This window comes from Lupinus angustifolius, chromosome LG06, assembly GCF_001865875.1.
Source record: "Lupinus angustifolius cultivar Tanjil chromosome LG06, LupAngTanjil_v1.0, whole genome shotgun sequence".
NCBI lineage: Eukaryota > Viridiplantae > Streptophyta > Magnoliopsida > Fabales > Fabaceae > Lupinus > Lupinus angustifolius.
In genome coordinates, this window is record NC_032014.1 from 6,407,822 (window position 1) to 6,431,064 (window position 23,243).

Consider the following 23,243-nt stretch of genomic DNA (forward strand, 5'->3'; position numbering starts at 1 on the left):
ACATATTTGATTCCCCTTAAGCAAGGTCTCGGGTTCGAGTCTTGTGGATGAAAAAAATATTCGCTGGGAGAGTTAGTCTCACGTACCTGTGGATGTTCCCAGCTCGGACAGGATTGACTCCAATGCGAGAATACCTAGAGGAAACAAATGATTAGTTCCTTAACAAGGTAATACAAAAAAAACTTAATTTCTTTATTATATTAATTTGTTACTACAATCAAACAAGATGCAACTTGGTAATTACAACAGCAACACACAAAAAAATTTAATTTCTTTCTTATATTAATTTGTTACTACAATCAAACAAGATGCAATTTAATAATTACAATAGCAACACAAAGAAAAAATTTAATTTCTTTCTTATATTAATTTGTTACTACAATCAAACAAGAAGCAACTTGGTAATTACAACAGCTACACAAAGGAAGAAAGGTCAATAGATAAGTACCACATAATAATACACAAAACACAATATGAAATAATACTTTTATATTTTTATTTATTATAAAATCACATTTTTATTATTGAAAAATATGAAATAAAATAACTTGTTTCTGTTAATGGTGAAGATACTTATTCTGACTGTTGTGTATTTAACATTGAAAGAGAGAAGACACAGTGTCTCACTCCAACAACTGAATCAATGGATCAAATCCAACACAAGTTCGTCAAAGTTGATTCTCTCAACCTCCACATAGCTGATATCGGAACCGGTGAGTAAGAGAATCCACCGCATGCAAATTCATTTCATTTTATTCTATCAATCAAAATCTCACGGTTGTTTCCGATCGGTTTTTCAGGTCCGAACGTGGTGGTGTTTCTGCACGGGTTTCCAGAGATATGGTACTCATGGCGTTACCAGATGATAGCTCTTGCTGAAGCTGGATTCAGAGCGATTGCACCAGATTATAGAGGATATGGTCTTTCTGACTCGCCACCTCAGCCTGATAAGGCTAACTTCTCTGATCTTCTCACTGACCTTCTTGGAATTCTTGATGCGCTCTCTCTTTCTAAGGTGTCCTTTACTTCATCATCACATATTTCTCCAACATTTAAACTAAGTGTAATATTTATACATGTTACTGAATCACATATTTACCATTTATGTTTTGTGTCTGAAATTCTGAATTATGGATAATACAGTAATGGTGTATAATGTATAAATCTTTATATTTTATGCACAATTCCTATATCATCCTTGCAATTCATGATGCACTCTCTTTCCAAGGTTCTACTTTGTGTCCTTTACTTCATCACATGTTCCGTCAAGATTTAAATTACAACCCAACCAAATCAAATTGTGAATGTCAGAAATTATTACATAGTTCACGAACAAACCCTCATCATTTATTTAATAATTTTAAAATTGTATGAGTTTATTCCAAATCAATGGTAAATATGATAGTATTGGACTATTGGTGATGACTACGTAATAATTTCTCCTTCTACACTGTGGACTCTGCATTGCCGTATTGTATATTTTTTGTTGTAAGTTTAAGGAGAAATTATTGTACGGTCCATGATCAATGGTATCAACCACATATTAGTATATTACCATTGTGAACTCAAAATATAATTTTGCTTAATTTTTCCACAGATATCTTTAATTCAATGATGAGTATGTGTGGAAGCAAAGTCATGTAGAATGTAGTTATGTTTGCCTCTTTAAGTGAAATACATGATTCATTGTTTCAAGTGTGATTGATCTTCTCCTCATGCTCATTGTGTTGCATATTGCAATGTCAGTGTCATAGAAGGATTGATTGAGCGCATATAAAGATATGCTTATTTGATGCTTAATTTATTCCTGTCCTGATTGCACGCTAGGTTTTTCTTGTTGGAAAAGATTTTGGAGCTCTTCCGGCGCATCTGTTTTCCATTATGCACCCTGAAAGGGTCTTGGGAGTTGTTACTCTGGGAGTTCCATATGTTCCACCTAGCCTCTCTAAGTATGACAAATACTATCCTGACGGCTTCTACATATTGAGATGGAGGGTAAGCTTAAAATTCTTTGATTCTAATCTCAACCATAATGTCTAGTAACATAATCATGATTTTGTATGTGTCTATATCAGATACCTGGGAGGGCAGAAGCCGATTTTGGACGTTTTGATGCGAAGACTGTTGTGAAAAGGGTATACATCCTCTTCTCCGGTAGCGAGTTACCAATAGCTAATGAAAACCAGGAGATCATGGATTTGGTGGAACCATCTACCCCTCTCCCCTCTTGGCTAACCGAGGAAGATCTTGCTGAATATGGAGCCTTGTATGAGAAATCTGGATTCCAAACTGCATTGCAGATTCCATATAGGTGCTGTCATTTTTCTTTATTGTCTATTTTAGTGAAATGATGTCTTACTATAAAGCGTAATCCCTTCTCCCTTAGCCTCTCAGATTTTTCTAATATATAGGTGAATTCTTGTTAATGGTAGATCTGTTGGTATTTGTAGGTCATTGGGTGAAAATTTTGACTTACCAGATCCTGTACTCAAAGTTCCATCACTTCTTATAATGGGTGGCAAGGATTATGTTATCAAGTTTCCAGGGTTTGAGGATTTAACAAAGGGTGAAATGGCGAAACAGTTTGCTACTAATCTGGAGATTACATTTATCCCTGAGGGATCCCATTTTGTTCAAGAACAATTTCCTGCACAAGTGAATCAGCTTATCCTTGCCTTCCTTGCCAAGCACACTTGATTTTGAACTTTCAAGTCGAAATTTACTCATCAATGGTTTATGTGGAGTGTTCAGTCTAGGAGTTAAGCTTAATTACCATATAAATAAGAGAATAAAGTATCTCCTCGTACCAGGAGATAATCTATGATGTAAAACGATTTGAACCTAGCTGGACATTCAACAATGTTTTATTTATTCCTTTTCTTGTGACTCTATTCTTTCTTTCTTCTTCTTCACTCTTTCCCTCCCTTTCTTCATGGTGCCTAGCAATGTTGGGTGAGTTGTTAAGGTGGGGGTGATGGTGGGTGAGAAAACCTATCTCTAAGAGTGTCTCAATCCAATTATATATTGTGACATAAATACAATAATTTTTTAAAAACAAAAACTAATAAAAAAGAAAATTTTGATTGGTTTGAGACCTGAAATGTAATACCTTTAAGAATAAGTGATCTTTGACTGGGTGAGAACACCCACCTTTTTGTTGGTTTCTAGTTGAAATTTGAGGTAGGGAATGGTTTTTTTAAGTATTTATTCTATCATCTAATGTTAAGAAGTGACCCAAAATGGATGGACTAAATATTTAAAAAAACAACTAAGTCAAGGCAAAATCCATAAATCTAGAGACCAAAAACAACTTTAATTTGTACATTTGAAAATGAAAAAAATTTCGCACTGTGGTCTTATATAAATCTTTGAAAGTAGAAAACAAAATCCAAACAAAGTGACATACAAACCCTTAGATTTAACTAAAATGAGTGGATGAGATCAACACTAACTCTGGAAGTAGCTTCTTGATCCCTTCTCTTAAAATACATCAGCCAACGTTACAGAGATAAGACAAGAGTATCTTGGATTTAGATTTTCTAACATAGGTTTTCGATAATTTTGTAACACTATCTTTTATGAAATAAGTTAGAAACTTAAAATAAATCTATGATAGACAATAAAATCCGAGTAACTTCTCGATCCTTTCTCTTGAAATAAATATATCACAAGCAAATAAGCAATGTCATATTGAGATACTAGATTCTAGTATATGAAATCTCTCAGAGAAACAATATCTTTATTCTTATTTGAATCCTACATATTATTTTATAATGAGAATAAAATATCTTCTGGTACGGGGAGATAAGTTATCTTCTTATAACTATTAAAATTATGACATGTGTCTTATTTAATTAGTTTATATAAAAGTGTTTCTAAAACTAAATAAAATAGTACACATGTCATATTTGGCTGGAGGAAATAAGTTATCTCATGGTACGAGTAGATATTTTATTCTCTTTTATAATTTATAATTTATTATAACTCTTCATGAAACAAAAATAACATCAATTTTTCCACACATTGACAAACATCATTTTTATTTTTATCTGGGTGTTACAACCTACCCCATTCTTAACCAAACATCTACATTTTTCATTCTCATTGTTCTTATTTCTCTCTCCTAGTTCTTATTCAAGAACAGAATTCCTAAAATAAGAATGTAATAATGAACAATAGAAGAATATTATTCTGTTAAGAATAACCATGGTAATTACGCTTTACTCAACATATTACATGACCGTGAATACCACTACAGAAACATAATAAGTGCACCTTGTCGATTACACAAATCTTGCTTCTGAATGAGAATAAATAATAACAAAATGCAGCTTGAGCTTATATCTAGTTGCTGAAAACAAGGAGAAACAAAGGATGTGAACACTTCTAATAAAAATATATAAGCTTCTGATACAAGAAAATGAATGAACAAAAATTAAAAAATAGCTACTATTGATTACACACAAACTATGCTAGGAACGCATCCCATTGATTTTGTATACAAGCATCTCAGCACCACCAGCGTGGTGATGTAAAAATAGGGAAAGGTATAAGCACTGTGAACAGAATTGAAAGTTAAACCATTTCGACTAGGAGTAATGAAGTGAGCTGCAGCTCACGACTAAATTAAGCTGTGGCTGAGTTTTCCATTTGCTGAGCTTTCATCCAATTCTGCATGATTCTATGACCTCGGTAACAGCTTTATGAGTCTCTGGTGAAATCATGTTCAAAGAAAGATGAAATTCCTGCAGACAAAAACACAATTACAAGTTAAAAATCCAATCAATGGACCTAGGCATCTTGATCAAACATGATTAAGCAAAACAAATCTAAGATATGACCTGTAATGATATATGTCTAGCAACTCTTTTAGAAAATAAACTTTTCAAAGATTTTTTAGGAGCAGCATGGAAGTTCAAACTACACCATCCAATATTATATGATCGTTTGTTCCACTCACATTAACAATCAGAAGCTAAACTAAATTTGATCTTGAAATACCCTTCCCAAAAAACAAATATAATCTTCAAAAATATTTCCAGCTAGTTCCACAATTTTATCTCCACCGTGCTAACAATTATAAGCAACCACATACCACAAATCTGTCCAACACAGGAACAAGAGTAGATAAGTTGTGATCTGGAAGATTGTCAGCAATTGCTTCACGGATGCTCTTGCTGCAGACCAAAAACTAAATTAGAGGCATTCATATATTCATGAAACAAATTTAAACAAATAGACTAAAGATTGATAAGAAATAAACCTTTCGGTGGAAAGAAATGCTAGAAGCAGAGCAGAATAAGCTTCCACAATCATTTTCTCAGCTTCTTGTTCACCTTGTAGAAGAGCTGCCTCATCCTGTTGCATGATGGAAATATCAAGAGTACGTCCCTCACAGTCAACTTTTCGTATATGAATACCATACTTAAAAGTCTAGAGTCACTGTCATTCCATGTTTTATTTGTTTCTAGTATTGATGATAACTAAACAAACACAATGGCTGCACAACAAATGAGGCACAACTCCCTTAAAAAATAAAGCACAACTACAGTTCAATATATTGTAACTTTCAAGCCCATCCCAGCTGTTTTCTATAAGCATCTAACAGCATTATCCATGTCAGAGTTCTATCAAGTAAAGCAAGATTCCAACTTTCAATTTCTCTGATGCCTTGCTAACAATCGAGTTGGGAAGATTAATTACAAGTATTCCACTTTGGAAACATTCTCTCCACTTGTGGGGGTAAGACTGCGTAAATCTACCCAGATCCCACTAGGTGGGAGCCTCGTGTATTGGGTCGCTCATGCTTCATAAAATATCAGTAATTTCTCAGTCCAATATAGTAATTCTACAACTCCATACTTCCAAGGAGCACATCAATAGATAAGGTAGAATGTAGAAAATGTTTAAACTTAATAAGAAGCACTAGACAAGAATTCTATGGAAAAGTTGAAATATGCTACCAACCAATTGCAATTGTTCAGCTTCCCCAGCTGACTCACTTCCACCCCGGTTAGCCAAGAAAATAGAACATAATAATTGAATAACATCCCTCCGAACCTCCTGGTCCAAGCCTTCTGAGGAAGGTAGCAAAACACTAGCCGCTGCAAGCCGTGATCTGCCAAAAACCAGTAACAAAGTTTTAAGCAGTATGACAAATATGATGATAATCAGATGTGAATTGTATATTGTACTGCCAAAACTTTCTTTGGTGTTTGGTTCCTCCTTAGCATGTTTTCAACTAATATTATCTGAAAAAGTACAGTTAAAATTTGTGGGAAGTTATTCTATTTGTTCTTGACACAAGCATAAAATAAATCAAATCGATAAAGAAGTCAGTAACTATTTTTTAATTTACTAAACTGTTTGTTAGGCATGTCCGTACGATAGTTGTATACTGTGATGAAACACATACAATCCCCACATTACTGTATAATTTAACAACATAGCATCATAACAATACAATTCAGAAATACGATCCAGATACATCTGAATAGACACTTCATTAGAAAATTTCCAGAGAATGGTAGTACAAAGAATTGAGGTACAGCCATGTAGGCAACTAACTGTGTGTTTGGTACAGCCAATGTCGGCATCTAAAAAGTATGTTTGGTAATCTAGCTGAAATTTGATAGAAACTTTATCACAAAAAAGTGTATTTGGTGCATCTAAAAACTTGAGCAGATAGATTTTTCCAGCTTATTTTTTCTGGCCAAATCTATCTTCCCACTGTACCCCTCTTTTTTATTGCTATGCCGAAGTAAAAAATTTAATTTAAACAAATAATACCCTTCTTTCGTAAGCTGGTGATCCTCAGCACAATGATAAGGTTGCTTCTTGCTTGCCTTATGACTTGAAGGTCATGGGCTCAAGTCCTGGAAATAGCCTCTTCGCTTGCGAGAGTGAGACTGCGTTCATCTACCCTCCCCAAACCCCAGTAGGTGGAAGCCTTGAAATACACTTTTTTATTGCTATGCCAAAGTAACAATATTAATTTAAACAAATAATACCCTTTTCTTGTACAAGGGTGACCCTGAGCATTATGGTAATGTTGCTTGTCTTGCTACTTGAAGGTTATGGGTTCAAGTCCTAGAAATAGCCTCTTCACTTGTGAGGGTAAGGTTGCGTTCATCTTCCCTCCCCGGACCCTACTAGGTGGAAGCCTCATACACCGAGCCACCCTTTTTAATACATTTTTTCATAATTTATTGAAGGTGATTCTTTTTACAGAATCCAAACAATTTTTTTTTTAAATTGTTTTTCAGCAAATACTCAAAATAAACAGATTCAGCTTATAATTTAAATTTTGCACCTACCAAGGACATACTAAATCAACTTTTTTATAGGTGAGTTGTCAAAATACACTCAAAAGAGGAGGAAAACACTCAAGGCAAAAACATAAATCTCATTGCTCAAATTACCTGTTATGACCATCCTTCTCTACCAGATTTACAAGCAGGCCCAGAATAGCAACAAGAAAATCTAGCTCGTGATCAGTGAGATGCCTATCATACTGAGCAGTTACCGAAGTATTTTCTTTAATCTCAGCAATGGACAATGAAGAGCTGAAAGAAGTGAAATGACCAGCAATTAACAAAGACATTGTCTCGAGTCCTCCATAGGCAGCAATTTGCTGACAGCCAACAGGGTTGTCGTTGGTCAAATTCATCAGCACCTACAATAAGGCAACATTAGTTAGTGCATAAATAGCATGAGAAAAACCATTTAAGAATTTGTATGAAAAAGAGACAGCAAGGGACGATGCATATATCCTACTTCTGTAGATAGGCCTGTCGTGCATTTATGAACAAAACAAGAAGCTACTCAAGCTGATATATGTCTAAAGCATTACTAAGCTGTATAACAGTGACCAAGGAAGGTCAGGGTTGCAACTAAACACAAAATCTAAACACTGAGAAGAATTGGATACAACCAACATATAGAAAGAAGAATAAATCCAGGGAAAATACCTTAACAGAAGAAAGAAGACAATCACTTAGAAGGCTAGAATCTTCTTCGTTACGAACGTTAGAACTGGAACAATTGATGTCCCCATCATTATATTCTTGCTGGCTTCCATTTGCCTGAGATTGACATCCATCTTCATATTCTCTGGTTGCTACCTCATCTTTTTTAAAACAAGATCCATCTTCATATCCTCTGTTTGCTGCCTCATATTTTCTAGAACGAGGCTTTTTTTGTTTCCCTGATAGTATGTCCCACTTAGAGGGTACGACATCATACTCATCAAATGCATATGGATCCTCGATATCATCCAGGATTACAACTGGGGTATGTTCAGTAAAGTGGACATTCTTGTTCGAACTATTATGGATCATGGATGATTTACAGTATGAACTCTTCGATGCACCACTACAAGACCCAGATGTGGAAGAACTGGCCCTCATCTTTAGTGAATAAGTATCAGTAGTTGAAGTGCTGGGAGTTTCAGATAGGGATAGCGAACTTTCCAACCAACTACGTGTCAACACTCGGCTATTCTGAGAAGCATTAGATTTAGAACTCTTAACAGACGAGGCCCTCTCCACCCCATGGTACTTTCTAGTTGAACTGAAGTATAAAATCTCATCGTCTGCAAATACATATGAAAGAACATTCAGAAAATCTAAATATGAACCTATTTCAACATTAGTAAGCACACAAAAAAGTAAATGAATTGCACCACCAATTTTATCTTTTTGCACATGACAACACTTTCAATAAACATGTTTTCTTATAACTCTTTCATGAGAAAACACCCAAACTATAAGTGAAATACTATAGACTGTATATACAACAATTTCCGTACCATGGGACAATGGCTGGCTTAAATATATTACTACAAATGGATGTAACCATCAACTTCAATCAAGCAAGCTGGAAATTCTGTGATAGCCCTAATGGCAACATTTACTTCTCTTTCGGATGAAAACAATATGTTTCTCCAATAATAGATACAACATCTAAGCAAGGGTTTGCATACGACATCTTTCAGGGTAAAGTACACTTTGGTGAATAATCTTTTTCACTCTCCACTATTTTCATAAGCAAAAAAAGAGATAATAGTTATACCCTCCTAAAAGATTCAAGCAGTAACTCTTGCGAAGTGTAAAATTTATACAATGATTTGGCAAATTTCGTTGTAGAACTCCAGCATCTACAAGTATAACCAGAAAAAAAGGAGAGATTCACCGCCAGATAACAACAATTAGTACCTTTATGCTCTTTGAGCAGATCCACTTCAGAATCTTGACTGACAATGGAGAACGGATCATAAGCCTCGTCATCATTGGATGCAGCAGAGGCACTCCGACGTAAATATAGATCTACAGGTCAGAAGATTATTGGCATGTATGAGAGAGGGAAGAAAAGCTAACAATCGTAAAAATGAAACTAATAAAAGTACAATAACATATAATATAATCACTATAAAAAGCAGCAGTAGTGGGAAGTCACCCCTGGTGTAATATTTACCTCAGAGGATCTTTGTGTCAGTTATGATCAAAAGTACAATAACATGTGTCATAATCAATATAATAAAAAGAAGCAGTAGCAGGAAGTTACCCCTAGTGTGATATTTACCTGAGAGGATCTTCGTGACAGTTATGATCAGCTCTGTAAAAGAAAATGGGGTTGCCTTAGGACACGGTTTCCCTTTCAGTCCAAGCAAATGAGTCTATAATGAGAAAATAAATATTAATATCGAGAAATTAACAAGACCAACAAGCTAAGAATACGGAAAAACTTGCAGTAAGCATTATGCAACACTGGTAGAGAGCTGCATGAGCAACATTCAACATGAAACAAACGTATAAGTTAACATACAAAGAAAAAATGTACACCTGATTGTCATGGCTAAGGAAAGTAGCATTTTCCATTATCTTCAGGCATTTGAGAAGCAGGGTAAGGCTCTTCAGGCGCTCAGCATTTCTCACATCTCTGGTAGACGGAGAATTATCCTCCATCAAATTCTGGAAGACAAATAAAACCGTTTTAAGATACTTGTTACTTAAAAAAAATACATCTACAATAGCATATGGTAGCCAAAATAAACAAGAGCAAACATGTTATTCAGTATGCTAAAGTCAAAACCATAACATGGAAACAAAATATCCATGCCTGTAACTTAATTTTATCTGACAAAGGCAAATCTAGAGGTATTAATTCATGGGGGGCATATGTAAAAACAGATCTACCATTATTTTAAATTTAGGGAAGCAAATACAATGAATTAGTGACGCATAGCCAAAATACAATATCTCATCTTAGAGCAAGATATATCAATCAGAAAATGCTGTCCTTATTTTAGACCGTTTCTTTCAAATCTTTCTTTTCTAAAGTTATGCCTACTACAAATATAGCAAAGCATACATATTGAACTCAGGCTCACACCTCCAAATCTGAATGACAATTCATGGTAACTTCAAAGACCGCATCAAGTCCTCCATACTCTCTTAAAATTTCCTTAAATTTTCCACGAGCCTTCCGTACGGAACCAGAGGTATCTGGACACAAGCAGTCACCCCAGACAATCCAAAATATTTAAAAGAGCAGTCAACAGAGGTGTCAATACAGAGAAATAAGTTTAATTATAAAAGAAAATATAGACTCCAAAGGATCACGAATGACAACAAAATCTATAGAAGTTCCTGATCAACTACAAGCATCATAAAGCTATATATTGGAGAAAGATTGTAACAAAAGAATCATAATTAACAGGTGAAAATGTGAACTCTTGATAAATTTGGGATGGAAATACACATAAGCATGACAACTGGATTAAAACTCGGATATATTAAACCCTAGAAATTTGTACATAAATAAGACAGACTCCATCAAATTAACTATTATTGTAGTGAGAAGTGATAACACACTAATTTTATTTGTATTTCAATACCAACATGGCACCTTTAGAAACTGAGAAGAAATAAAATTAGCAACTAAAGGACTGATTACATAAAATCTTCACCAATGAGTTCTAAGCAGTAATTACCATTACACCTAAATATAATTTCTAATGTTATTTTTGCACAAGAAAATCAAATTTAATATTTTAAAGAATTGGATATATAAGAGGGTAAAGAACATCTTAAGCCAATAATAGAAAATGTGGATGTTGATATTCTTTGTAGTACCATCAAGAGAAATGGCAGATAAACAAGCCTTCTCCATAGTCAGCAATGCTAACCATTTTGGGCATAACTCTGGCCTCTCCGCCACATTGTCAATTTGACATGCTGTCTTTAGTTCTTTACAATTTACTAGAATTTCTTGAACTCTAGAATAAACTGCAATAGAACTGGAGTCTAATCTTCCTGTTTTATTTTTTTGCATGTCATCATTCTGACGCAACGATAGGAGTTTAGAGCCAAATTTTGGTACTTTGCCTTCAATAGCTGGGGAGATAATTGGTCTCAACAACTTGATTAGAAATCGAACACAACCAGATGATTCGAGAAGGTGATCATCTTGACCCTGAAATAAAAGCGTATCCACTAAATAGTAAATACATGCAAATAGAGAAAATTTTCCATTGAGAAAATTTAGAGTCCAGACTAAGTACCGCAATGGAAGTATTTTCCATTGAATAATCAATGTTATCCATAAAATATCGGAAGTGAAGCCCCAAATAAATTTATCACAGTCATCCAATATATTTCCAGTCTATAATGAGTTCCCACTGGATTTCCTTAATAGTCACTTGGGACAAGCATGCAAGTTATGATAGAACAAGCAGATGAAAATTATTGAAGAAATCATTTCTCACTGTGAATGTCTAAGTTGAGATTCTTCACTGACGGTGAACAAAGCACCTGAAAGCTCGACAGCCAAGAACCAAAGTAAGGGTATGACTGAACCAAAATTGGTTTTAATGAACCCCTTTGATTGTTCAAATAGTGGCAAGAAGAGTATTTACAAATACAATGTTGCAAGTGGAAGCCACTCCTAGATTTCTTCTTTTTCTTCCAACTCAGAGCTGAATCGAAAACTAAATACTTAGCAAAGCTTACATGCTGAAACATATAGACAAGGTAGTAGAGAGAAAGCCGGCAGAGAAATGCTACAAAACTAATTATCAATTAGAAGTATAGCATTTTATCAATTTTAAAAGATAATGTTGGCTTGCTACCTCTGGCAGCATGTAAAAAGTTCTACAAATGGAATATAAATTACTCAGCCCTTTAATGATTGAGTTTATTACCCAAAGCTTCTTTCATAATTAACTACACATGCAATTTCACACATAATAGAAGACTTACATCACTGGTCAAAATATAAAGAAGAGTTACAGCAGCAAGATTGCTAGCAGAATCGTCAAGACTGAGGCCCAAAATAGCATCAATTATTGTCTTTGCCATCCTAGAAAATATAAAAATCAAGGAGTCAGGTAAACATTCATACTGCCATATTTTCTCCATGAGAGAGAGAGACCTGCATCCATATACTCGGTTAAAATTTCCCAATTTAAAATGAAGATATATAGGAAATATTACCCTGCACCATTCGCGGACAATAATATTCGTGTAAATGATAAAAGCAACATAACCAGTCCTTTTAATCATGAATGCTTATAGAGAAATAATAACAATATTCTCGTTGTATCAAATGGCAACAAGTGTTAATAAGAAACCTACAGTTTATCAATTGAGGGGCCTATTTAATGTCAACAGTTCCAGTCCGTGAGAAAACACTACATAAGTACCAAACAGTTCCAGTCCGTGAGAAAATAAGACAAACAAAACCCTTTAATACTTAAAGTGTCTATGCTCCCATTCAAGCCACTTTCTATTTGGAAAGTAGCAAAGAGATCAACCTAAATGATAATAGTCATACTAAACTGTAAACAGATCAAAACACTAAACCCTTATTGTTCTTCTTCTCACGCAGCACTAAGAAATATTCGAATTCACAACAACAATAGCCAAGCATTAAACCCATTAGAGGTGAAATCGAGTACATGGATTGAACGATATCATAATGTTCTATCATAAATCATATTCATTGACAAAGCATTGATCCCTAGATCTTTTCTAATCATTACACCTATAGCTTTTTTGCCTCTCTTCCTCTGTAAATTAGACTAACCTCCATTTAATCTACTCTCCTTAATATGGCTTCTAACGGTCTTCTCCACACATATCCAGACCATGAAAGACTCGATTGTACCATATGAGCTAATCCAACTTTCTCCTTAATGCATTCAGTTTTAATCTTATCTTGTCTAGTGTATCTACTCATCCAACACAAATTCTTATCTTTGTTACATAGAGTTTATTATTTTGTTGACATTTTACCGTCCAACATTCGGCCTCATATACATGTGACATTTTAGGTCTTATAGTTGTGTCGTAAACTTCCCCTTAAATGACACTTTTCTATCACATACAAAGTACTTCATCCTATGTTTACATCCCCGTAAGATTGGTCGAAGATAGTTAAATATAGTGAATTATGCTATGGTATCATCTCCAATCTATATCTATACCTACCACTTGTTAAACTTACATCCCAACAAACAAAACACCAGTAATTCAAAACCAATATCTTCAAAGGACACATTAGAGATTCAAAATTGCACATACCCATGAGTTCTTAGAAGCCTTCTCTGCCGCGTGGTGCCACATATCCCCAACAGTGACACCAAACTCGCTCTTCTGATCCGTACAGGTTGTCCCTTTCGGAGCCCATCAAGGGCAAAATTGACTTCATCCACATGTTCCATCATCTCTCCAAACTCCTGCGCTTCCATCAGCGTCGACGTCGCCGGAACTGAAAACCCTCCGTTCGCCGCCGCCTTCTTTATCTTCTTCGGTTCCCTTCCGCCGCCGAAATCGTCAACCGAATTCGGCTCTGAATCGAAGAGAGACCAGTGGGAGGATGATTCCTGAGAGGAGAATGCGAAGCTGCTGAAACGGTTGTTGTTGTTATTGGTGGTGGTGTCGTGTTTGTATAGTTCTTCTTCTTGAGAACTGAAACCGAAGGGGTCATCAGAAACGTCGTCGTTTAAAGAAGCCGAACAGGTTTTGGAATTTGGTCTGTTGCGGCGGCCATAGGTGCGAACAATCATTTTCTTCTTTCAATATTTCTCGATGAGATCGGAGATCGGTGGTTGGTGGCGGCTATTATGAGAAGAGGGTGGGGGCTTTTTGGGAAAATTGTATGAGTGGGTTGAATTGGGTTGGGGAATTGAAGGGGAAAAAGAAAAGGTGAGGATTTTGTTCAGGTAAGGAGGAGAGTGAGAAACGAATTGAGATTTTTATTATCTTATTTTTTTATCAAATTCAGTGCAATTTTTGAATCACGGGGTAACTCGGTCTGCCTCTGTTTGGATCAACTATGTATGAAAGGAGGTTAGTTTAGTCATTTTGTGATTTCTCAGCTTTGTTTGGATGCTAATAGAAAATAGGAGGAAAAAATGAAAAAAAGAGAAAATAAAATGAAGAGGAGACAAATTCTATTATTAATTTTAAATTATGAATGACAATGCGGCGGGTCGGAATTAGATTTGTGCTTACACAAACTCGAATCTAAAATCTAAAACCTGAACTCGAATTAAGTGGGATGAAAACTAAACTTTTATCCCTGAACTGATCGGGTAACTCAAACCTAATGTGAACTCGCATGAAACATGTATTTATTTATATATATATATATATATATATAAAAAAAAGTTTTATGTATGTATTTAATAATTTTACGTATATTAATTGGGTTTAGGCTAGAGTATTAATTATATCAATGATGTAAAAATTGTATTGTACCGGTCAGTCAAGTATTAAAACCGGTCAAAAAACTGGTGAATCGAGTGGTTTATACACATTTTTTTTAAATAGTTAAAAAATTAAAAATTCATTACAAGGTGGCCCATCTTTCCAACTCTTCTTCATCACTTCAAGACACATGCTTCCAAGATATACTTAGATTATACATTTTGTCTGAAGACAGGATTTGATGCAAAAATATAATCTCGATATGAGACAACTTTGACTCCTTTGTGTTAATGTTAAAACTCCAAATTTATTTGTTTTGTATAGTAAGTTGTAAACTTGTGTCATTTATTTGTATTTTGCGGCTGTGAAGTTATATTTTTGAATTGATATATATTTCATAATTTAAACTTTAAATTTCTTAAAGACTTGTTGTTTGTTTATTTTGAGTAGATTATGATTAAGAATTATAAATTTGAGTTATACCTATTTGAATTTCTTTTTGTTATAGGTTTATATATATATATAAAAGCACATATGTCCGGTTTAGCCGACATGTGATTTAATTACTGAACAATCGGTTGAATCATTGTACCACTATGTTAGTACCCTAACCAGTTTGATAACCGATATGGTTTTAGCAACACTAAATTATACCAAACTTGAGCCTGAATCGGAAACTTGAACTCGAGTAAAACCCGAATCCTGTCACTTTGGGTTTTTCCTATTAAATATGAGTTGGTTCGGATAAGTAAGGCTCATTTTTTATTATCATTCATGTGTTAAATGTTTTGAATATCTTTATCTACAACATATGTCAAAAATTCTTTTGGAATACCTACAAAAGTAGTTTATAGGTGAGGACTATACGATACCCAACCACAATATTTATGTATTTATAAATTTATTCATGTTATATTTTTTATTTTATATTATCTATTTTATTGTTATATTATAATGAAATTTAGTAATAATTGAAATTTAATATTAAATTTAACACGTATATATCTATATATCCATACTATTAATAAAGGGAAAACACACAATAACTACCCCATTGTGTAATTTGTGTTTTCCTATTTTGCCCTCAATATCTTTTTATTTCTACCAAAAAATCATATAATATTATTTTCTTATTTTATCCTTAATATCTTCTTATTTTAAAAGTGTATTTAAAAAATTGAATATTAGACCAATTGAATAAATTCAACCGTAAATTTAGCGCAAAAAATTATATTTGAATTCATAAAATACAAACTATACATTACAAACGATAGGAAAGCGGGTTAATATACACGACAGTGCATGTCAACACGCTAGTTTTGTAATAATTAGTATATATATATATATAGAAACTTAAAATTTTGTTAGATACTTGTACATATCTATTAATATCACAACTAATATAATGATGGTCACCAGTAAGCACTATTTACCTCATTCCCATATTATATATTAACTATTTTATAATAAAATTTAGTAATAATTGAAATATAATATTAAATTTAACACGTATATAAATTTTATTACTCATGTAATAATTGTTATATATATTAATTATTATAAAATATATACTTAAACTTAAAAAAATTGTTAGATACTCGCACATCCCATTTGTCGCACTGGTAACCACAACTAGTAGGATGATGGTCACAAGTAAGCACTATCCACTAACTTTCATATAATTTAAACTTAAAAATATATAATAATTATTATATATATTAATTATTAAGAAAAATATATTTAAACTTAAAAAAATTGTTACATACTGGCACATACCTATTTATCGCATTGGTAACCACAACTAATACGATGATGGTCAAGAGTAAGCATTGTCCACTTCATTCTCATCTTATCCTTATCCTATAATAATAAAAAAATTATTGTTATTATTATAATATAATTATACATATATATTATATTTAGTGCAAGAAAATAATATTAATCTTTAAAATTTTATTATAATTTGTATTTTAGGTATTTATTGAAATGAATTATGAATGTGATAATAAAAGATGTAGTAAAGAATCTAGATCGGTCAAGATAATGCACAACTCGGATTTGCCTAGTTGTTTTATTTTTTGACCTAGATCCATTCGAACTCGAGTTGATATTTATTGGGTCTACTATCGATGCGTTCAAGGTTCCCATGATTTCATAAAATATTACATTGTGAGTAAATTATCAAATTTGTGTTTGTTTCCTATAATCTTAAGCAATCAAGAAGAACAAATTTCTTAAAAAATCTAAAAATTAAATTAACTATTAAACATAAGTCATTTTACTCAAATAAACATAAAAACAAAATCACAACTTAAAAATTATGATAGAAAAATTATTTAGTAAAAATTGTTTAAACAATATAACATTGCATCACCAATAAGAATTAACAACCTAATATTATTGTTTAATAACATAACAATTACATTAACATAATATTTCAATTGTGAATTAACAATATAATATTATGATTATGATTTATATCATGTAATAATTATATTGTCATGTATATATATAGTTTTAGGAAGGAACTAGCAAGTTACCCGTGCATTTGCACGGAACGATATTTTTTGCCGCATGACTAAGAACACATATTACATGTCATTTATGATTAAGAATATATATGTTGCTCGTGCATTCGCATGGTTAAAACCATATATGTTACCAGTGCATTCATATTGTTAAAAATTATTAATTATATATAAAATCATACGGGCAAACCATACGGTTTAACTATTTAAATCGGATAAACTTAATATGGGTCATCTACTGGTTTAACATCTTGCTCGACTTTCTCAACATTGTTTTTTACACATACATAACATGATATAGTTAGTAGTATCCTATTAATCAAAAAAATCATCAATAAATTTATAATTTCATTATTATTTGATTCTAAAATAAGATTAGTATAAAAATAAATATTATTTAACTCTAAAATAGCTACAAACAATATGTTATGATTCATATTATTATTTTAATATTGCTATAGTAACATTATACTTTAATATTGTATAGGTAATCATATTCCTTTTATTTTTAAATAAATCACATGTCATGAGGGCTTGAGAGACGGACACATGTCATGAGGGAACTTTAGTTTTGATGAGAGGTTGACACATATCATGATGGCTTAAGAGATTGACACATGTCATGAAGGAGTTTTTTTTATTATATAAATAATAGATAATATGGTCGAATATCCACATGTGATAACTCATTACCTAGACTGAGACATGTCTAGTTGTGAGTCTCAAAATCCCGAGTCCAAAAATATGAATTAATACCTAATCCATTGCGAGCATTATCTATAAATAACTATGGGTCAGATACCAATAATAATCGGTAATGTTAATCAATGAGCAAAGACCACTTATATCGAATATTTTGTTTCATATGACCATGTTAATATTAATCTCAAATATGATAATGAATTAAATTTTATCTTGGCTACATGTTACTAATTTGGTATTTTGTTTAAATTAGGATAAATCTTAAAGATCAATTTATTTAGATGATGTAAGATTTTCCTTTCATATTTAAATTTAAAACATAAATTTAAACACTAGAATTATTTTTCATTACAAAAGCTTATATTTATATTTAACTTTAATGTGTATACATCATGAGTATCACAATACAACACTCATCTTTCATTCAAGTGTAATACTTTTATTGAAAATAGATGATCATTAACATATAAATAGATCATGTACTCATCATTTATAATTTTCATTTAAAATGAAAACTTTAAGACTCCAACTAAATTCATTATCAAATTTGATATATAAAAATTCGAAAAAGTCTATAAAAATGCCATAAAATATTATATATTTTCCAAGTATTCACTATAAACTATTCTTTTTTATAATTACCATTAAACTTTAAGCTTTGAGTATTGGAGTGAAGGAAATGGTTTATGGATAAAGAAAATGTTAAATTATTAACAATGAACAATTATAACACGTGCATTTTATTTTAACTACGATTGTTATGTTGTTATTATTTTATTACATACTAGCGTATTAACAGACACTTTGTGTCTGCCTATTTATATTCTTATTTTATGATATTAAGAACTTTTATTAAGTTCTCAGTTTTATATATTTCATTTTAGAGAATTACAATATTTTTTGTGTTAAGTGTACTTTATGTTATACTTTTTTTGTGTTTATTATAATATATTTAATTTAAGGTGAGATAAATGATTATTATGGTAATAGGAGTTACCTAGAATTATATTATTATTTTTTGTAGAAATTAAAAAAAGAATCTCAAGGATAAAATAAGAAATTAGAAATTAGTTCATGATGGTTTTTACAACACTAATTTTAACTTTATTTATAAAATATAAAATATAATAATAAATATAATATATATATATATATATATATATAGTATAGATATATATGTAGATATCAATCTTATTATAATAACCATTTTCAACGCTTAAATTTAATTTTCTCATTCTAAATCTTTTTTGTATGCTGGGAGTGGTTTTCTCTAGATATGGACACTAAGTAATATACATTGTTGTTGTGAGGGTGATTTCAATATTTTGGTTATTGGTTTATTTATAATTTAATGATATATTTATATAGAGACCAAATTCACAAACAAATAAAATTTAAGAGTAATCATGAAGAAAAATATTTCGTAATAACTACTTATATAAAACAAAAGTTTATAGGATTTTTATACTTTTTCCTATAAGAAATTATTTAGATGATAATTATTTTTGGTTATCTTAGATAGTAAATTTAAAAACTTCAAAATAGTATAACAAATCTATATTACTTTATTTTAGATGTTTGTAATTAATTTTAACTATAAAACTGAATACTTTTTGGTATATTGAAGAAGAAAAAAACAAGCCAAGGAAAAGGGATAAGATCCAAGTCAATATAAACATAACACTCTAGCAATGTCTTGGTCCGGATCTTAAGAGTATCTCTAGTAGTAAACAAAATTTTTATTTTTATTTGGATCTCACATATTATTTTATAATTTTACTATAATTTCCCTAAAATAAGAAAAACATATACCTTTCTCCACAATAGCAAATATTATTCTTATTCTCATTTGGATATCACAATCTACCATGTACTTATTTATTATTTAATAAATTAAAAATCTCTATAATTTATTCTTAAATTATTTAATGATAAATTATAACTAAAAATATAAAAAATTTATTGTAAATTATTAAAATGCATTAATTAAAATACATTAAATATAATTTCAAAATATAATAGAAACTGTAACATAGTAAATTAAAAAATGCATAAAATAGATAAAATACATCACAACATCCAAGAAATATTTTTATTTACCAAGAACTGCTCTTATTTAAAAACAAAACTGAATAAATAAAAATATCACAGTAAAGAACAAAATAAAAATGTTTTTATTCTATTAAGAACAATCTTAAAAATAATCATAGTGGAGCTTAGAGTGTAACAAACAAATATGAGCCTTGTAATTAACCATTGTATTAGTGTCCCTAGGAAAAAATTGAAATCCATAATCCAATGAAGTGCTAGCCAAGAAGGAACATTTGGCAAGCAAAATCTGATTAATGTATATTTGAACTCCTTCCAAAATAATTTGTACAGCTTTACATAATTAGTTTATTTATTTTGTTTTAAAATATTTCCTTGCATAATACCCTTATACTAATTAATTTTAAGTATAGAAATTAATTATTTCCTTTTAATTGTTACCTTTTATTTTATTTTGGTTATTACTCCCTCTAATCAATGGACTTCCATATTTTAAATATAATTTAAAAACATTTAATCATTTTCTATAGAAGTTTTATTTCTGTTACAAATTAAGTAAACAAAATGTATATTTATACTTGTTTATTAATTTACTAAATTGAGGTTATAAATATTTATTATTATTTTATTATGATAAGATATGCAATGTTCTTAAACACGTTATTATCATCTGATCATTATTAATATAATTTGAGGATCAGGTAAAACTTGTTTCTTATCCAATTTTAAATGTTGGTCAAGTTATTTTTTTTAATAATCTAAAACTGACCATAAATCCTAAGTTAACTAGGCCATAAATATCGATTGAGCGAGTCTATGAATATGAACCTAGACCCACTTAAATATAATTCATATCTATTATAAATTTTTTTTAATATTACTTATTTTTATGTACATGTAATTTGATATATGAAATGATATGTATATTTTGTTAATTATATATATGACAAAAAAGTTAGAAAATCAATGATACATTAAGCCAAAGAAATGTCACTACTTTGTACAAAATTGAATAAACACACACAAACATGATGAATGAATAATAAGCAAGAGTCATATCATATTTGTCTCTTATCATACTCTAAATATCGATCAGGTCTAATTTTTAAACTCAAACCTAATATAGACTCAATGAAATTTAATCATATATCCAGGTCTGATCATGATCAGGCAAATTGAGTGAGCAGATAAGATTGAGTCCATGTCATCCTACTTTTTTTTTTATCACTTTCATTAATTTTTACCACATCTTATAATATATGAATTTTTAAATTCAATTCAAGATGCTTTTCTATCCTAGCCGATAGTCCCGTGTTTATATATTTAATAACAAATTAACCAAATTGCTTCAATTCTATGCAGGTTATCTATTAATAAATTCAAATCTACACGACATACAGTAAGCCTTAACAATAAAAATTCCAGTGCTAATATTCTATAAATCAAGCATCTAGAAAAAAATACAATATAATCTAATATGTAAATCCGTTTCTAATATTAATCACCATTAACTAAACAAGTTGATATTAACATAGGTTAACAGATTACATGTCTAAGTCGAGTTCGGGAATTCAGAAGAATTTAAGAATTTGGGACTCTCCTCCCCAGGAGCTCTCATTTCTGCAAATAGATCATTCCCATTTATTTTAGTTTTTTTCTTTCTTATTTCTTTAATTTCCAATGTACAAAAAAAAACAAGTTGATCAAGAAATATTCTCGAATGAAATTATTTTTAATTATGTAAATTTATTCTCTAAATTCATTATTACTCTAAAATTTGGATACATCAAATTCTCTCAACTTTATTTCACTACGTCAGAGTTGACATTCAATTACGTTTATTTTAGATGTATAACAGTATTTTCATCGCTTTCTATTTGACCGCAGTAGTATATGGTCATTATTAACAATGTTTCACAAATATTGCTGTATTGATTATATACCACATCACAATACGTAAAAAATGTTGTCATATAGTGCATCAATACAACAAGACTTCGTCCATAAAGCGTTGTCATATAGTCTTAAATAAACAGCGTATTTTATAGGTCTTATTAACAACGCTGGTTGTTGCGCTGTTGAAGTTCATATATTTAACAGCGCAATAACAAAAAAGCGATGTTGTATTATTCTTAAATTTTCTCAAACAACACTTTAATACAACAACACATCATGTGCATAGCACTGTTGTATTAATAATGTACCACATTGCTTTCTATAACAAGCATTGTTGTAGTTATCGTTTACAATAGCGCATGTAAGGGTTTCCTCTAGAATTCGCTGTTGATTTGTATAAATTAATATCTGCATATACATTTAATAGCAGAACAGACATTCCCAATAACATATACATTTATACATTTTGAACAATACAAACACATTAATACATGTCAGAAGTTTGTTTTATTAAACACCAATACATACAAAATACAAATAATGAATATAATATTAATTATCTTTTGACAAAGTACATAATTACAAATAAAAAAATTACACAAATTACAAAGAAACAATATTATAAAAATTACAAACAATCAAAATTATACAAAGACTACTTGCATCTATTTCTTCTTTTTCTTTAATTGTTTTTGTCTTTTAGGGTTATCCTTGTCTGGATGAGCATATTGATTTACCAAAAGTCCTTTATCGTGATCATCTCTTGAATATAAATCATCATCCGTAGTTGGTCCGCTCTCACGCGACTAATATGTCCCCAAAAAAGATCATCTTCATCAATATCTTCATATTCTTGGTCATCAATATTATTGACGATTATTTTGTTAGTTAAAAGAACAATGAACCATTTCATATCAACTTGGTCACTAACATAGAATACTTGTTGAGCTTGTGATGCTAGAATAAATGACTCATCTTAATATCCTGGCCTATTAAGATCCACTTGCATGAACCCTGACTCATCCAACTCGGAAGCCATTGCTGTTATCAACCCACATACAATAAAACATTTTTGAACTTCCTCATTGTCGATGACACCATTTTTGTTCTTACGGGCACCCACCCATTTTTGAACAAAAGCGTATCGCTTTTGTTCTCCAACTAACAAAACATAACCAATAATAATGTAATTAGATATATATGCATACAAAACATAACCAATAATGTACAAATTAACAATACTTACAATTCTTTTCTTGATTCCTCTATACCCCGTTCGAGAAGCTCAGTATGGATATAAAGTCTTGGATGCTCTCTTGTGGTTTGCATTACTTAATTTTTGAAACAATAAACAACA

At 31.2% G+C, this 23,243-nt stretch overlaps 2 protein-coding genes across 3 annotated transcripts; one reads left to right on the forward strand and one right to left on the reverse strand.

Moving 5' to 3' along the window:
• On the forward strand, positions 608 to 6,185 carry LOC109349343 (AB hydrolase superfamily protein YfhM-like). Of its 2 annotated transcripts, XM_019590106.1 has the most exons (6): positions 608 to 713; positions 801 to 1,015; positions 1,828 to 1,995; positions 2,076 to 2,311; positions 2,451 to 2,743; positions 6,175 to 6,185. In XM_019590106.1, exons 1-5 carry the CDS (start codon positions 644 to 646, stop codon positions 2,695 to 2,697), a joined length of 936 nt encoding a protein of 311 aa, XP_019445651.1. In that variant the 5' UTR covers positions 608 to 643; the 3' UTR covers positions 2,698 to 2,743; positions 6,175 to 6,185. The 2 variants fall into 2 exon arrangements, with proteins under 2 accessions (XP_019445651.1, XP_019445649.1); XM_019590104.1 differs by lacking the exon at positions 6,175 to 6,185 and having other exon boundaries at positions 2,451 to 2,891.
• LOC109349342 lies at positions 4,284 to 14,295 on the reverse strand. Its single transcript, XM_019590103.1, has 13 exons — positions 13,584 to 14,295; positions 12,261 to 12,360; positions 11,136 to 11,475; positions 10,393 to 10,505; positions 9,843 to 9,971; positions 9,583 to 9,676; positions 9,216 to 9,326; positions 7,971 to 8,593; positions 7,422 to 7,675; positions 5,968 to 6,118; positions 5,264 to 5,358; positions 5,096 to 5,177; positions 4,284 to 4,745 (listed from the first exon to the last, which is right to left on the reverse strand). The coding sequence occupies exons 1-13, from the start codon at positions 14,066 to 14,068 to the stop codon at positions 4,662 to 4,664; spliced, it is 2,661 nt and encodes an 886-aa protein (XP_019445648.1). The 5' UTR covers positions 14,069 to 14,295; the 3' UTR covers positions 4,284 to 4,661.

Bases quoted from the DNA above. Each gene is read 5' to 3' on its own strand.
- LOC109349342 (XM_019590103.1), bottom strand. From the start codon at position 14,068: ATGATTGTTCGCACCTATGGCCGCCGCAACAGACCAAATTCCAAAACC. The intron at 10,506-11,135 runs GTACTACAAAGA...GCTTGTGTCCAG, and splicing joins ATCTGCCATTTCTCTTGATG to ATACCTCTGGTTCCGTACGG. The intron at 5,359-5,967 runs GTTGGTAGCATA...ATCATGCAACAG, and splicing joins AAGCTGAACAATTGCAATTG to GATGAGGCAGCTCTTCTACA.
- LOC109349343 (XM_019590106.1), top strand. From the start codon at position 644: ATGGATCAAATCCAACACAAGTTCGTCAAAGTTGATTCTCTCAACCTC. The intron at 714-800 runs GTGAGTAAGAGA...TCGGTTTTTCAG, and splicing joins CATAGCTGATATCGGAACCG to GTCCGAACGTGGTGGTGTTT. The intron at 1,996-2,075 runs GTAAGCTTAAAA...TGTCTATATCAG, and splicing joins TCTACATATTGAGATGGAGG to ATACCTGGGAGGGCAGAAGC.